The sequence below is a fragment of the Ornithodoros turicata genome, chromosome 2, assembly GCF_037126465.1.
Source record: "Ornithodoros turicata isolate Travis chromosome 2, ASM3712646v1, whole genome shotgun sequence".
NCBI classification, from domain to species: Eukaryota; Metazoa; Arthropoda; class Arachnida; order Ixodida; family Argasidae; genus Ornithodoros; species Ornithodoros turicata.
In genome coordinates this window covers 135,162,127-135,176,950 of record NC_088202.1, presented here as the reverse complement: position 1 = coordinate 135,176,950, position 14,824 = coordinate 135,162,127, and the positions used below count along the sequence as shown (strand labels likewise).

Genomic DNA, 14,824 nt, shown 5'->3' with positions numbered 1-14,824 from the left:
GCGCCCGGGGCGTCCGCCCGTCTTGCAACACCATCGGAACTGCTATTATTGCACGCACACTCGCCGGCCAGTACAAGGTTGCCTTATTTTCCCTTCAGTCCTGCACTGTGAAAGGAAAACTGAGGAGTGTGAAGCAAATTGTCCATTGATTGTACCCGTTACAAATGTCTCTAATTTATCGTCATTAGTAAAAAGCGTGGCGGCGGTATGCCTCATGTCAACTGAACTGAGCATATTTCGTGTAGCTCACACTACAGTCTTTCAATATGCGCCGTATCTCATTCTCTCTTACCTGATCAATTGTTGGTTAGTGATTCAATGTTTGACTTTGACAGTAACTCATGAACACGCTACTTTGTTTCACATTGCACTACGACCATGGTACCTGAGTGACAAAGAATATCTCTTTTTTGTCTTTGCAGCAATACCTTATGCAGAATCCAAACCCATACTACAGGTTGGAAGCAGAAGAATCGGGAGGTGAGTCTGATCATGTGCTCGTCATTTGAGGATCGTTGTGCATCACGTACTGTCAGAAATGACTTGATGACGTGCAGACTGTGCACGCCAGCGCGTCACACATTAAAATTGTTTGGAGACGCTTCATTCTTGGTATTTGTTCTTGTTCCGATATATGATTCGGCTGGTAGAGCTTTTTGCGCACCTGAACTATCAGAAACCAAAAACGAAATCCTCAAGAGCTCGTACAACTAATACTCGAATTACCGTCATGCTGCGTTGTTTGTAAAAGAAAGATAAAAAGAAGAAGAAGATGAAGAAGAAGAAGAAGAAGCAAAAAACGTGCGGCACATCATAACGGCTACCTGACTGAAGGATTTGTCTGGGGGACTGACTTGGCGCCGCATTTTGCGAACTGTCCGGTTGCGCTGGAACTTCCGATCGCAATGGATCTTTTTCTCCGCTGCTTATGCGCGTGCGCTGCGGCGCCGAGGACCTCGGGTGCGCCGAACAAGGTTCTCTACGCGTTCAATAGATGGCGCTGTATGCGGACGACAGGGGTGGGAACATCGTGCGAGCTCGTCGTCACCATTCGAAGACCGGTTTTGGTTGTGTATGCTGCCCACTAGGGTCTGTTTTGGCGCGCAGCGAGGGCGGTTCGCTTGACAGCCACTAGGGAACGACGCGAGTGTGAAAAAGGTCCATTCATTCTAATACCCTTGCCACACGGACACGGAAAATGGCATTAACTTTCAGTGTAGTAACCGTTACCGAAATATGGTATCGCGATACAGATACTTGTTGCTTGAGTAAAAGGTGGCGAAATACCGATATCGATGCTTTTTTTTTTAAAGTGGCGGAGTACCGCTACTGTTACTAAAAAAAGTAACGGGATGCTTTGCGTCATAGTTTTTGCTCGAGGTGCAACGTCGCCACATTTGTAAAATAACAAATTGGGGAAGACCGTATTGCAACAAAAAGGCATAACATTTATCAGATAGCTTAGACACTTTTTCGTTGAGGTCGTGCTGAAGACTGGGAGGTGATGGGTTCGAATCCTACAGCCGGGTGTGCTGTCTGAGGTTTTCCCTGGGTTTTCCGAAAACTTTCCAGACGAATGTCGGCACAGTTCCCCCTCGAAGTCGGCCCAGGACGCATACTAACCCCCCTTTGTCTCCCACTCCTTCCTACTGTCCTCACTCCATCTGTCCACGTCTGTACACCGCTCATAGCCACAGTTGCTTCGCGGGGCTAACACACAATTAAAAAATATATATATTCGTTGTCTTTTAGCAATAGCTGGCGCTCAAAGTTTCCTTACGTCATCCTAGCATGGTCTCTCGTGGAGCTTACTCCGGCCGATGTAGCAATACACCATTTTAGAAAAGCAAGCGCCACCTGTGCACGCAAGGTCTCATGGGTACTTAGAACGTCTCAGAGCATTATGAGATGACCAGAGGCGAAGGTAGAAGAACAACAACAAGATTCCCGGTGTACGCAGCAGCAGCGTCAGCCGGGGCAAACCATAACCGAAGCAGACGACAAAGTAGTGTCCCTCAAAGTTCCCATGCTGCTTTGCGCCTCGCGCTTGGTGGCGCGCGCATCTTTTTAAAATCGTCTATTACGTTAGCGTCAGACCCACACACCCTGTGCAGTCCAATGACCGAGGAAGCGGAGTATATCCGGAGTTAACAATACAAGAGTGCACGTGAGCGTGACTCAGTGCAACACTGCAGCTTAGCAGTAGAATCCAGAGCGCACTGTCAACGACTTGACCTCAGTTCGCCACTGAAGTTTTGACAACGTCGCATCCTCCTTAATGAGAGCTCACGTCCAGAGGTCAATCCCCTCAGAGTTCAGCAAAGCAGTAGAACATTCGCTAGGTGTAATCTCACTACGGAAAACAGTGGCATATCTAGAATCCTTTTATTGAGCGCAACATGGTTGTTTCCTCCAGGTTCGAAAAAGGTAATGAACACGTGCTAGGTATAGAGTGAACCCTCGTTAATATGACCCCCGATAATCTGATATACGCGCTTTACGACCATACTCCTGGGGAACAATGCAGTGAAACCTCTGCAAATCCCCCCCGTTAATATGACAATTTCGCATTATGACCAAAATTTTCGGGAACGACCATGATCATAATAACGAGGGTTCACTGTAATCTCTGTTACGGAGCACGTGGGCGTGTCTACAGGCTTCTTGTCGAGCGCTAGGCGGGCCAATGACAATGAATAAAAGTGAGAAACGTGACCGGTGAAGAAATGGTGGGGGGGTGAAGCAATGTGTGCTCCTGCATTGAGGCCTGTGGCACCCCGAATAGCGGGGGGGGGGGGGGGGGTCGAGACGCGGTATCTTATGTCTTGGGTGGGTCGCAGGTTAGCAGAGATTGGGAAGCACTGGATTACGGATTACGGTAACTGGTTTACTTGTAGCGGCGTTACGTACAACGCTGTTATCTGCTAAATGCGGTTATTTTTAATGTCATCCGTGCGGTGCCACGCGGACACTTTTAATGACATTTCATTTCATGTCATTTTCTGCTTAATGGGGTCGTCGGAATTCATTCGCCCATCTAATACCTACTCTTGCTCCCATTGTTTCCAAACAGTAACAATTTGAAACGGTTTCTTAAATTTTGGATTAAATTTAAGCCTACACAATTATATCCTCACGTAACAAATATTCCAGTTAGGAACTTTCAGTGACGAAACCAAAACACGCACGACGACGCTAAGGACGCCAAGGACACAATCTTTTGACTTTCGCTTTCCAGCAATCGTTTTGTGAGTTGGCAACTTGTGCGGAAACCGTCTGGTATTAAAACATGTTGCAACGGATCCACATTTAAATCTATATATTATTATTCCATTTGTCATTATTAAATGCCACTTTGAACCTGTACAGTACAGCCCATTCTTTAAAAGTTACTTAGTGGGAACCATAGTCTTCATTGCGTTCAATGTCATTAAAGAGGAACCTGACACAAGCTTCGTAAAAAATGACATTCGTAATCTTAATTACAGTAGACGAGAACGTCATTTTTCATGCACATGTGGCACGTGTTTAACTTCGGACTGGTCAGACAGTTAGTGATGAGATATCAGTGTGTGGAAGTTGGACCTAAACCGGAACCGGAGGAAACACCCCCAACAAAAAGGTCCCCGGAGAAAAAGTCCAACACCATTCACGAATTCAAACAACTCAGTTCTCGTTGCTTACATCATTAATGAATACCAGTGATGGCCAGTAGTTGACTACATGTAGTTAAACTACTAGTTAAACTACCTGATTGTAGTTAAAAAGTAGTTATCAACTACCTGCAGAAATGTAGTGGCAACTACTAGTTAAACTACTATTTCGAGTAGTTAACTACAGTAGTTAGGTGACTGCAGGCGTCAACTACTTCAGATTTTGCCGCGAGCTTTACGGCACGATTGTGCTTCAGACTTTTACCTTGAGAGCTACTTGTTTGATGAGAACGGAGGTGCAGAACAATTGTGCCCTGCATGTGTACTAAATCTTCACTTTTATCACTGCTTGTGATTCATATTTAGGTGTCCAAGAACACTACAGAATGGGATTGGTGATGATGGACAACGTTAAGTAGTTATAGATGTAGTTAAAATGTATATTGCAGTAGTTAAAGGAGTAGTTTTAACTACCTCCCCTGAAAAGTAGTTGAACTACTAGTTAAACTACTCCATCGCGAAGTAGTTAGTAGTTATAGTTAAACTACTGTAGAAGTAGTTAGAGGCCATCACTGATGAATACACTGTGTGCACAGTATTAAAAACTGTGTTGTCGGCAAGCGCAAACAAATAAAAGACCAGACACGAAGCAATCAGCGTGCGATGCACTTTTGAGGGGATATTTTTTTCCAGGGGCCTTTTCTTCGGGAACCTTTCCTCCTACACCTGACCTAAACGCCGCAGACCTGCAAAACGTGACATGACAGTTTCCAATGCGACTGTCATCCAATGCGGGTAGCTACTCTGCATAGGTGAAAACTAGACCAGAAGGGCCTCACTAACAGTCTATAGGAACGGTGCGTAATATGGCAGCAGTTCCGGTCAGATAGCCAAGATGCTGTCTAGCCTAAGTGTCGGAACACTCCTGAATATGTTAACTTGTGAGCTAAGAAGGAAATTGCAATAAGTTTCCTCTGGTGATGATGATGATGATGATTGAAAGAAAAAAATTGGGATAGTTTCCTTTGGTATTTTTGTGCTGCTGCCTAAGACTATACGCACATATGGAAACAACGTTCCTAAGTTCAGCTCAACTCTTGTACCAAGCCACCAGTTTCACATGCGACATTCTAAATTAAAAAAAACAACAACTAAAAACTAAATCAAACACAATTGGCTTTAGTAGTGCAGACCTCTGAAGCAAAACGCAGCTAGAACTTGATTAAAGAAAGAAGGGAGAGGGTGCAAGCAAGCTGATATAGACTCATGGTAGGGGACGCGAGAGACACGGAACAAGAAAGACGTCGGACAACTAATTCTCAGCAGAATCCTGTTAATTTTCATTTGATTTTTGATTTGTTGTCCGTCCTTCTTGTTCCGTGTCTCTCGGTCCCCTAACTATGAGTAGAACTCAGGTACTGCATTGGACAAGTTGTTGACACAGGCTGCGCTGGCCCCATATTTTCCTCAGACGCTGTCGATGCTGTCAGACGCTGTCAGGCGCTGTTTGTCAGACATATGTCGGCACAGTTGCCTTAGAAGACGGCCCAGGACGCACATTCCACCAGAGCGTTAGTTGTGACGTTGCCCACCTCTGTGAGGCCGACAACGGCGAGCTTTTTCATTAACGCCACCCCCACCACCACCCATTTTTATTGCGTCATCGTGACCTACACCGCGAATCCATTCTTAAACGCATGTCGCAAGGTTATACTTCAACAATGAGTTGCGCAAAACGTTCATAATTTCGCTGCCCTGCCAAGTAGAATACAAAGCAACGCCCTATAGAGCCCTGCGCACCTCGCGATGTTTTCTTTCGTATGTAAAGCTTTCTTTGCACATCAGCTGCCAAAACCATGCACACCTCGCGATTTCCTTTTTGTTCTTCTTTTTTTTATAGAAATTTCAATTACCTTGCTATTACCCACGCCATGGCTCCAACGGATGCTCAGGCTCAGAACGCATGGGAATACCTAACACAGCTGAAAGTGACTGCAATTTGCGAGATGGGACACTATAAAATAAACTTTGAACGGAAAGAAACTAGTGAACTGAATAAGAGAACTTGTTGCTGAGGGCCTCGCTGTGCTCCCCAGAGCCTTGTGCTTTTACGGTGTCGAAATCTCCAGTGTGCCAACGATCGGGAACGCTCTTATTCTTCTTTTATTTTTGATTCCGTGTTAGCGGCGCGAAGCAACTGTGGCTATGAGCGGCGTACAGACGTGGACAGATGGAGAGAGGACAGCAGGAAGGAGTTGGGGACAGGGGGTTAGTATGCGTCCTGGGCCGACTTCAGGAGGAACTGTGTCGACATTCGTCTGGGAAGTATTGGGAAAACCCAGGGAACACTCTTCGAGCTACCACATTGATGGCGTGCATAAATATAAGTCTGAGTAGATTTACACGTACACAGCGTTCCGAACTTTCTCGCGTTGCATACGCACAACGATTCCATCAGCGAGATGTTCCAACTGCGCACACGAACTCTGAACCACACCGGACGTTAGCGAGTTCCCAGTTAAAGAAGTGGGGCGGGGACGGGGCACGTTTAATAGCATGAAAAGAAAGAAAAATGGAAATGTCAGCCAGGCTAATGCAGGCTTGCTACTCCAAAAAAAGAAACTCAAAATAAACAAAAAGAAAAAGGAAAAATTAGGGGAAAAGAAAGAAAAACAGTTAGTGCAGCACAGGTGCGTTAGTTGAATGGTTCTTGTTGGTGCTGTAGACCATGCTAACTAACGCTGACAAGCGCCAATGTATGAAAACACATCGGATCCTTCCCAGGAGTACTAATATAATATACCGCCCTCATCATGTGATTTCCGTTTAGGTAACAAAACCAACGTCGACGATCGGTGTTCCCCAAAATAATGAGAAAGATAAAAAAAGAAAGACCAACCCCTTGGTATAAACCACGATGCGCGACAATTACCATGTTAACAACAGGCCCGCACGTAACGACTGCTGCTCGAGTTGTCACGCAGTATTTTTTTTTATTTCGTGGGCTTTCTTTTGAGCCGAACCACACACGTACGCACAAACCCTACTTTTTTGGAAACAGCTCGGTCGGATGTTCCATGAGGTACCCTGTTACTTCTAAGTTGACACATCTGACCTTAAACGAGTATTACAATATTTAGCTTACGAGTTCTATCTAATTAATTAATTGTACACAATAAATAAATCCTCACGATTAGGATACGCGGTTGCTATAGCAACATTCAGATGGTTTCATTCGCGTAGAACGCTCCACGCTTTTTGAAGCGCTGGCCATTGTTGGTTGGGACACCCAGTATACTGAAGAGGCAGATCCCTGAGATTTATTAGAGAGGAACGGCACACATGTGTCAAAATAACAACACCTAAACAGAAGGCCAGCGTAGCCCCGCGTGACGTCATCCTTCTCGGATTACGCTACGACAGTACGTCTCTTCCAATGAGAGAAAGAAAAGGTTGGAGAAAGCACGTGACAAAGCGGCTGTCAAATCAGAAAGCAGCAATGGGGGAAAGGGAAAAGCTGAGGGACTGCGCGAGAGGCTGACCTATACGTTCATAGTAGGTATAGTATTACATAGTATTACACGAAAGCGGTGTCCCGGCGAACGCGCGCTTTATTAGGGAGTTTTCGGGAACCTTGCAGGTGCATACGGTCGATCGGTTGGTCGGTGCGTGATCCAGTGGCAAGGTACCGACCGGAGAGTCGCCCAAAAGAGCTTTCGGGAACCGAAGGGGAACAACTGCCACAGTACGCGTGGCGCCATCTCTCGTTAAGCAAGGAAGGAAGGAAAGCATTTTTCCAATGCACTGTAGATATTCTTTCACAGAAGAATAACAATCGTACCCCAACACGTATATTAGACCGATGAGATAGTGTACAACCTATGAACCGCATTCAAAATGGCGGCAGTGGTCATTTACGATATTTTCTGGGGCGAGTCTCGGACTTTTAGTCTAACCAATGATGAACCAGAAATATCAACACACCGCGAGGTTTCCGAGGAACGAAGGTGGTGGTGACGAAAAAACCGGCTTGCCGTTGTTGGCCTCACGAATGTGAGCTGCGTCACGACAGTAGCCAGGAACGAAACTTTGTGAGGAACCATTACGCCATCCAATGAATACTTGGCTACTGCTAAGTAAATGGAATCCCGTCGCGCCTGCGGCGGCCATGTTTCAGCATCGTTGCGGAGTCACCGAAAGAGGAAGATCGGAAGCGCGGAAGCACAGCGCGGGAAAGATAATCCCCACGAGGTAAAGCGCATGCGCGTAGCTCCCGTCTCTCCCAACTGATCGTACCGGGTGCGCTCAACCGATTCCCGAAAACTCAATAAACCATTCGAGTAGGCTGACGTATCACGAGGGGATATTGGAGAGGCATTCTCTTCTAGGTGGTGTTGGTCAAGAGCCCCAGTTCCCCATAGGCATGTGCTCAGTCTGTTGTTAACCAGAGAAGCGGACGTTACCCGGCAAAAGAAACTCTTTGCAAAATTAAGTTGAGTTACAGTGTACAGCATAAAACTGAGTTACTAACGCAGTTATAGTTATGAAAACGAAATTGAAGTTCCTTAGTTACTTTGCAAAAGTAAAGAGTAACTTTCAAGTTACTTGCTGCTTAATGTACACTTTCTAGTTCTTGACCTTTCTATAATTAATTCAGATTTTAATGTCACAATGGGTGGTGCAAGACGTTTTATAAATACTTTTACTGTACTTTTACAAAGTTATACGGTATTTGAGACGTACATCTTTATGCGCGTCTGCAGGGTGGCATTTGATGATTTTGATTTCGTAATAAAATTATTCAACGGAGCACAAACCAGGCATCGGAATTTTAGGTTCTATGGGTTGCTGTCCACTGCGATTATTTCGTAGAACCACGCCAAGTGTGGCATCTAACCTTGCTGCACAGTGGCCATTACAAATACACTGCTGGTCTCCATGATAAAACTCGCCTGAGACTCCTAATTTACGGCCAGAACACAATTTGTAACGCTCACCGCGCTACAACACTCAGGGAGCGGAGTCAGCAGCGCCGTGCACGTGTACAACCACAGGGGTGACATAAACCCGCCATTTTTGTATAACTACCCTCGAGCGGGTGCTTTTCGCAAAACTGCCATCTCGTCCTGGGCGCACGTCATAGAAAACGTCATTTTGAGGTCATGTGAGTTTGTTTACATGCCGTTTTAGCACTTGCCAACATATTCCTGTCGGCATGAAGCCAAGACACGAACGTATTGTTCCAGCGTAACTATACTGTGCTTCTTCCGCGATATGTGAACCCATTTCTCCTACGTTTAAGTGCACCGCATCCGCTCAGCGCTTCTTTATGCAGGGTCTTCATCACGACTTCGGAAGTGGTCGACATTACGAAACCTCATGTGCAAAACTGCGCATTTTACTGCGAGGTTATAGGATAAAAATAATTACCGTGGCGGAAAGACGTCAAGAACGGCACCCAGAACAACAAATGCGTTTGTTTACAACCGGTTTGGCCGCCGATCACGGGCGCAGCCATCTTTAAGGTCGCTTGTGCGTTGACGTCTGCTGTGACGTGCGACCAGGACCTGTCCAGGATGCATCACGTTTGCACAGGACACGTTTGTCTATGGCGCAATACATTGAATGTATACAACCTGCTCGTACATGACTGTCGTCTCATTAGAGGGGGAGGACACAGCTTGCGTTATTTGTGGACCAGAATGAAACAAAAGGAACTTGGGACTTACCGTAAGTTACTTTGACAAAGTTACCTTAGACAGGAGCGAGTTCCTCAAGAAGTTACTGGAACACAAAAGCAACGAGCTAAATTAAAGTTGCCAATAAGGTAGCTTAGTTACAGTAACGAGTTACCCCTAACACGTCAACACCGAACGAAGTTTCGGAGCTGGTGGTGGTGGTGGTGGTGATGGTGATAGGGCTTGCCGTTGTCGTCCTCACGTATGCGGGCAACGTCACGACTGACGCCCAGGGGGAATGTGCGCCCTGGGCCGACTTCTAAGGGAACTGTGCGGACATATGTCTGAAAGCGTCTGAAAAAAACCCAGGAAAAACCCCAGACAGCACAGCCGGCACCGGGATTCGAACCCGGGTACCTCCCAGTTTCGGAGCTATAGGAGTACGAGCACCAGAATTAGCCAATCGATACAACAAACGAAACATGTTGAGCACTGATGAAAGAAAGACGATGCGCAGAAACAAAATGTCGAAACTTTTTAGGTGATGAGGCATCGAACGGACGGTGGTGGTACGGCATCGAAACCGTTTAAATATCACTTGTTTCGATTAATGGTCAGAAAACACGCCACAGAACGTTGCAGTTGCTGCTACTGTTAAGGATGGTTTGCGAGCTAAACATTTATACGTCCTTCATATTGAGAAAAGGGATTTTATGGAAAACCATGTCGACGGCTGTTAGGAAATTACTTGTTCCTTGAAAACTTTCGCGTGTTGAGGCAATAAGTAGTGATTACTTTTGCAAAAAATCAGACTTGTGCCCGTTACCGAAAAAAAGGAACTAAATACCGTCACCCGTTACTTCAGGTAAAAGTAACTAAATACGTTACTCGTTACAAACATACAAAAGTAACGAGTTCTCGTTACTCACAGGTAACGAGTTACTTTTACGTTACCGCAGCATAGTTAAGGGAGCCAACGAGCATGCCGTCACTTGCCTTCAACTCTTTATTAATGAGGAATTGCACTTCAGAAGAAGCTGATACTCGAAATTTGTCGTCCGTCCTTCGTGTTCCGTGTCTCTCGGCCCGTTACCATGAGTCTATGTCAGTTTGCCTGGACCTTCTCCTTTGTTTCCGAAGTGGGGGTGATCGGAGATTACGAATACACAAGAAAAAACACTGGTTTTCGTGCCACCGATCACCAACGGTTCCCAAAAACAGACGAGGGGCTGCGTCATAATTTAGAGCGCTCAGAAGCTTAGCAGACAAGAAAAGGCTAGAAGTCGAAACGCGTTTTTTGTAGCCATAGCACAATTGGTGGCCATTCTTGGGAAGGAGTGATGGTCGGAGATTACGGAAACAAGAGAAATGACGACAACACATCCAGCGAGGGACTGCACTAATACTTTGAGTCACACGTCACGCATTTCAAATCTGCATGCATTGCGCCACACAGAGTGCCGAAATGTGTTCCCCCGCGCTGAAGAAAAGGAACGAGTAACGCGCAGTAACGAGTTACCAATTTTTGTAACTGATTCCGTTACTATTACAATTTTTTTAAAAGTAACTGAATCGTTACTTCGTTACCAAAAAAAGTAACCGTTACCAAGTAACGAGTTACTTGTAACGAGTTAGGCACAACTCTGCAAAAAATGTCATAGCTTTGATGGTAAACACGTATCGCGTGAGAGTAGCATTTCATTTTGTTTTTTGGAGCATATTTCAGTTGTTCAGGGTCACCAACCTAACATTAAACATTCCTATAAAGAGGAATCTTCCACGAGAATATTGGGAAACACCGTGAGAGTGTGCAACGGAGCTTGTCATATTGCGAGCGCGTTCTTATTGTCGTGAGGTCTAACGTTCCATTTTCCCAACGCGCTCCATCGGCCCTCACGGTTTGATCTGAAGCGCCAGAAATTCAGTAGTATACGCTCCCTGCCCCCATCGAAGGCCACACTCTGCTGAGGTTGCATACCAGGATTGAGCCTCGGCGTATACTGCTCTTTACGCCCCCTTTAGCTAAAATGTTACCCTTCAGGTCAAGGTTGTCATTCCTGCCTTCTATAGGCCATTTGAAAAAGTTTTAGGAAGCCGCGCGCGCCCTGCATTCTTAAAAAAACAAAACAAAAAATGGGTGTACTTTAACTCCTTTCCTTTCCCGTCCCTTGACTCTCTACTGGAGAGTAATATTACTCTCCAGTAGGGAGTTAAGGGGGCCTGAAGGGAGTGAGCAGGCTCCGTTTTGAGCGTAAGTGTACTCTCCAAAAGGGGAGTGATATATGTGGTTAGGAAATGAGTTAAAGTACACCCTTTTTTTTAAGAGTGTGGCAGGGCGCGCCGGAAAATGCTGTGCAAAACGGCAGCGATTTGGTTTTCCTATCGTCTTATCGTCTCCGATCGTCATCGCCGTCGTCGTACTGGTGTATGCACCGCCGCTACCGCATTTCACGGCACGCCCTACCGGGCACGCACTGCTCCCTGGAACTTTTGCGAATGGCCCATTCCCGTTGAAAATAGCATATGAGTGGATGTAAGTAACCCAGCTATGACTGCGTACTCACTGTGCTCTCTCCATGGAATCAGAAGCAGTCATTTCCACATTATATTCGTTATCGAGACACCACCTATCGGATAACTTTAGCATCACCCTGCAACAAGCAGAGACACCTGCTGCCGCAATTCGATCAACGTCACATCGCGGGCGCAGATTAAGTAGTGTCAGCGGCAAAGGACGAACAAAAGGACTCCATCACACCTTTCAAAGTATTTCGCTTTATCCTTTCTTCTTCTCCCAAATGAATTTGGTCTGCTATCAGTTCGTACGCCACCAAAGGAACCGACAACCTACGCCGTATAAAATCGAAAGTTCCGCTATCATGAAGGCATTTGGCCGGTCCAGTGAACATAAATGGCATTAGGACATGCGCCACAGGTGCGGAACTGAATAATGTTATTACGTCGGCGTAGGTGGATATCGATATAAATGGAAATTGCATAGCTCTTTTCTGGAAAAGCAAAAACTTTGAATTTCCCAACTGCATTCTGAGAAATGCCTCTGCGAATGACAGTCACGACCCACACATTATGCTAATGAATAATGCAAAGTATAAGATAAAGAAGAGTGTAGCATGAAAAATGAGATGCTATCGCCTGTATACAGCCTGGAAAAAACAGGATGCTGCAGTGTACAGACAGGTTGCATATCTGACACAGGTTTGTGCGATGGAATTTCGGCTCGGTACGGCATAAGGGCACAATGTATGCTCGTGGAATATTTCCCGTGCATGGAGCGTACCAAGCGGTGACATAGGGATGCCAAGTCCTAAAAACCGAAAAATACGATTCCTTCGCTTCAGCCGGCGCTGTAATATTCGTAAAGACGTGGGAAATCGTAGGCCGGAAGAACTGTTTTTGAAGAGGGGCCACGTCACTACGGATGGACGCATGGGAGGCAACCACCTGGCGGACAAGCGAATAATGTGGACCGGACATAGAACGCCATGAACTATCCCAGCAAGTACCCGAAAGGAATTGCAGAATGTTACTCGGGGTTACCGAACGCTCTTCAATACATCCTGGACTTCCGCATCGCAGGAGAGATTTCGATCAAAGATGAAGGTAATGAAAAGATACTGGGTCACCTTGCGAATAGAACGTTCATGGTGCTTCCACGTGAGGGGCAAGAGAACAGTCTCCTCGGTGGGAGCGATCGTTCCTCGTTGGATGAAGTAGCTACCGACAACATTAACGGAATCTTGTAACGTTCCCTCAAGGGCGGACATGGTTTCCCCTATGCACCGCTAGCAAGTTGATATGCACATGGTACATGGGTTCACAGGGAAAAAAGGGTGACCAACCCAACGTTGAACGACTTTGTGGGGACTCCAGCTTTGAAGACGTGTTTGCTCGTAGGATCTGTCCCATTGCGCACGAAGGTGTACCTTTCCCTGGATAGCTTGAGAAATTTAAATACCTATACAGGGTGTTTGCTCTAACGTGTCCAGAAATTATATATAAAGCGAGCGATAAAAGAAAAGCAAGTGGCACTTTTCTGCTACTTGAGTAAGAAACAGGTACCGCTTCACTAGTAGCACCTGTTTCTTAGTCAGGTAGCTGAAAAGTAGCGCTCGTTTCTCTTTTATCGCTCGCTTTAAATAAAATTTTTGGACACTTTAGAGCAAACACCCTGTATATGGATTATGGACACGGCAAAAATCTAACGAAAATGTCACGGTCTGGACGCGCGGAAATAAAATCGCAATGTTCATTAAATTATGTGCACATAAGATATCCCACAGCGCACACACTACGTGATCGTCAACTGGTATATTGCTGCCTCCAGGCCTCGCATATCTTGCGTCTCGGGCCAGCCTCTGACAGGCCAATCCGCAATAGCCAACGCAATATAAGATGTTTTATTTTCTTCCAACCTGAGGGAAGCTATATACTCTCTCTTTGAAAAAACGAAGCACTGCTGAGTGCTTCGGTGCAATATATCAGGTAGCGTAAATACATAGAGTCATAAAGTATGTGTCTTCCCCCCCCCCCTCCCTCCCGCTCCAGCTCACAAATCAGGCTCGATGCCGCTGCAAGGAAACTTCACGCAGAGAACGAGTGCAATCAAACGAGCCGAATAAATCTGCCAATCTAAATTGGGGCTGCATTACGCAAGGTCTCCGTCGTCTATTCGTGGAAGCGGCTCCTCTGACACGCCCGATTTCACCCATAGTTAAAATGTTCCAGAATACTGAACGTAACTATAGTTATTGTGCGAGGTCCGTCTGACTTTCAAAAGAAATTCCAACATCCTGCTGCTTCGCTATTATGCGCTGCAAAACTCCCAACCGACTCTTACGGGTCAGCAATTGTGCTAAAATAAGATTTTGCTGTTTTTGCACAACGCTGTAATTTTGTGTTGCGCAACACCCGTTTTGCGTTGCGCAAACGCAACTTTTTTTTTTCTGCTCCTTTTAGGGTTGGCGTACTCTAGAGCTAATGGAGACGTCGAGAGTGGGGACCAGTGGGGACACCGCGCGAACTCGTCGGCCCGACTGCAAGACCGATTTTGATCCTTTATGCTACCCACGTGGTTTTGTTTTGGCGCGCACCGAGGGTGGTTCGCTGGAGATCCGCTAGGATACGACGCGAATGTGAAAAAGGTCCATTATCAGCAGTCCTACCCTGCTGCACGTGCAGAACGTGGCCACACAAATAGGCCGGCACACCATACGTGTAGATCTGCTCCAGTGACCTATTATCACTGTCTTTCCTTGTTTATTCTTTTCTTTTTCGTTTCGTAAGCACAAGTGCAAAACATGTTAAGGCAGGTATAAGAACTCCTATCGGCATGTATTTAGCTACGGGTGTAATAGGTGTAATATTGTTATTCTACCCTTCGTAATTCTATTTACAATTTATTCTTCACTACTTCTCCTTCATAACGTGTGCAGGGTTAATACAAAAAAGCACTTTTTTTTCCGATACGGGCGA

At 45.9% G+C, this 14,824-nt stretch overlaps 1 protein-coding gene across 1 annotated transcript in view; it reads left to right on the top strand.

Annotated features, from left to right (window-relative positions):
* The window catches only part of LOC135386175 (corticotropin-releasing factor-binding protein-like), a 161,493-nt gene that overhangs the window by 63,545 nt on the left and 83,124 nt on the right, over positions 1–14,824 (top strand). Inside the window, exon 2 of the mRNA XM_064615942.1 lies at positions 423–480. Coding sequence (XP_064472012.1) covers positions 423–480 — 58 coding nt within the window. The remainder of the gene's footprint in view (positions 1–422; positions 481–14,824) is intronic.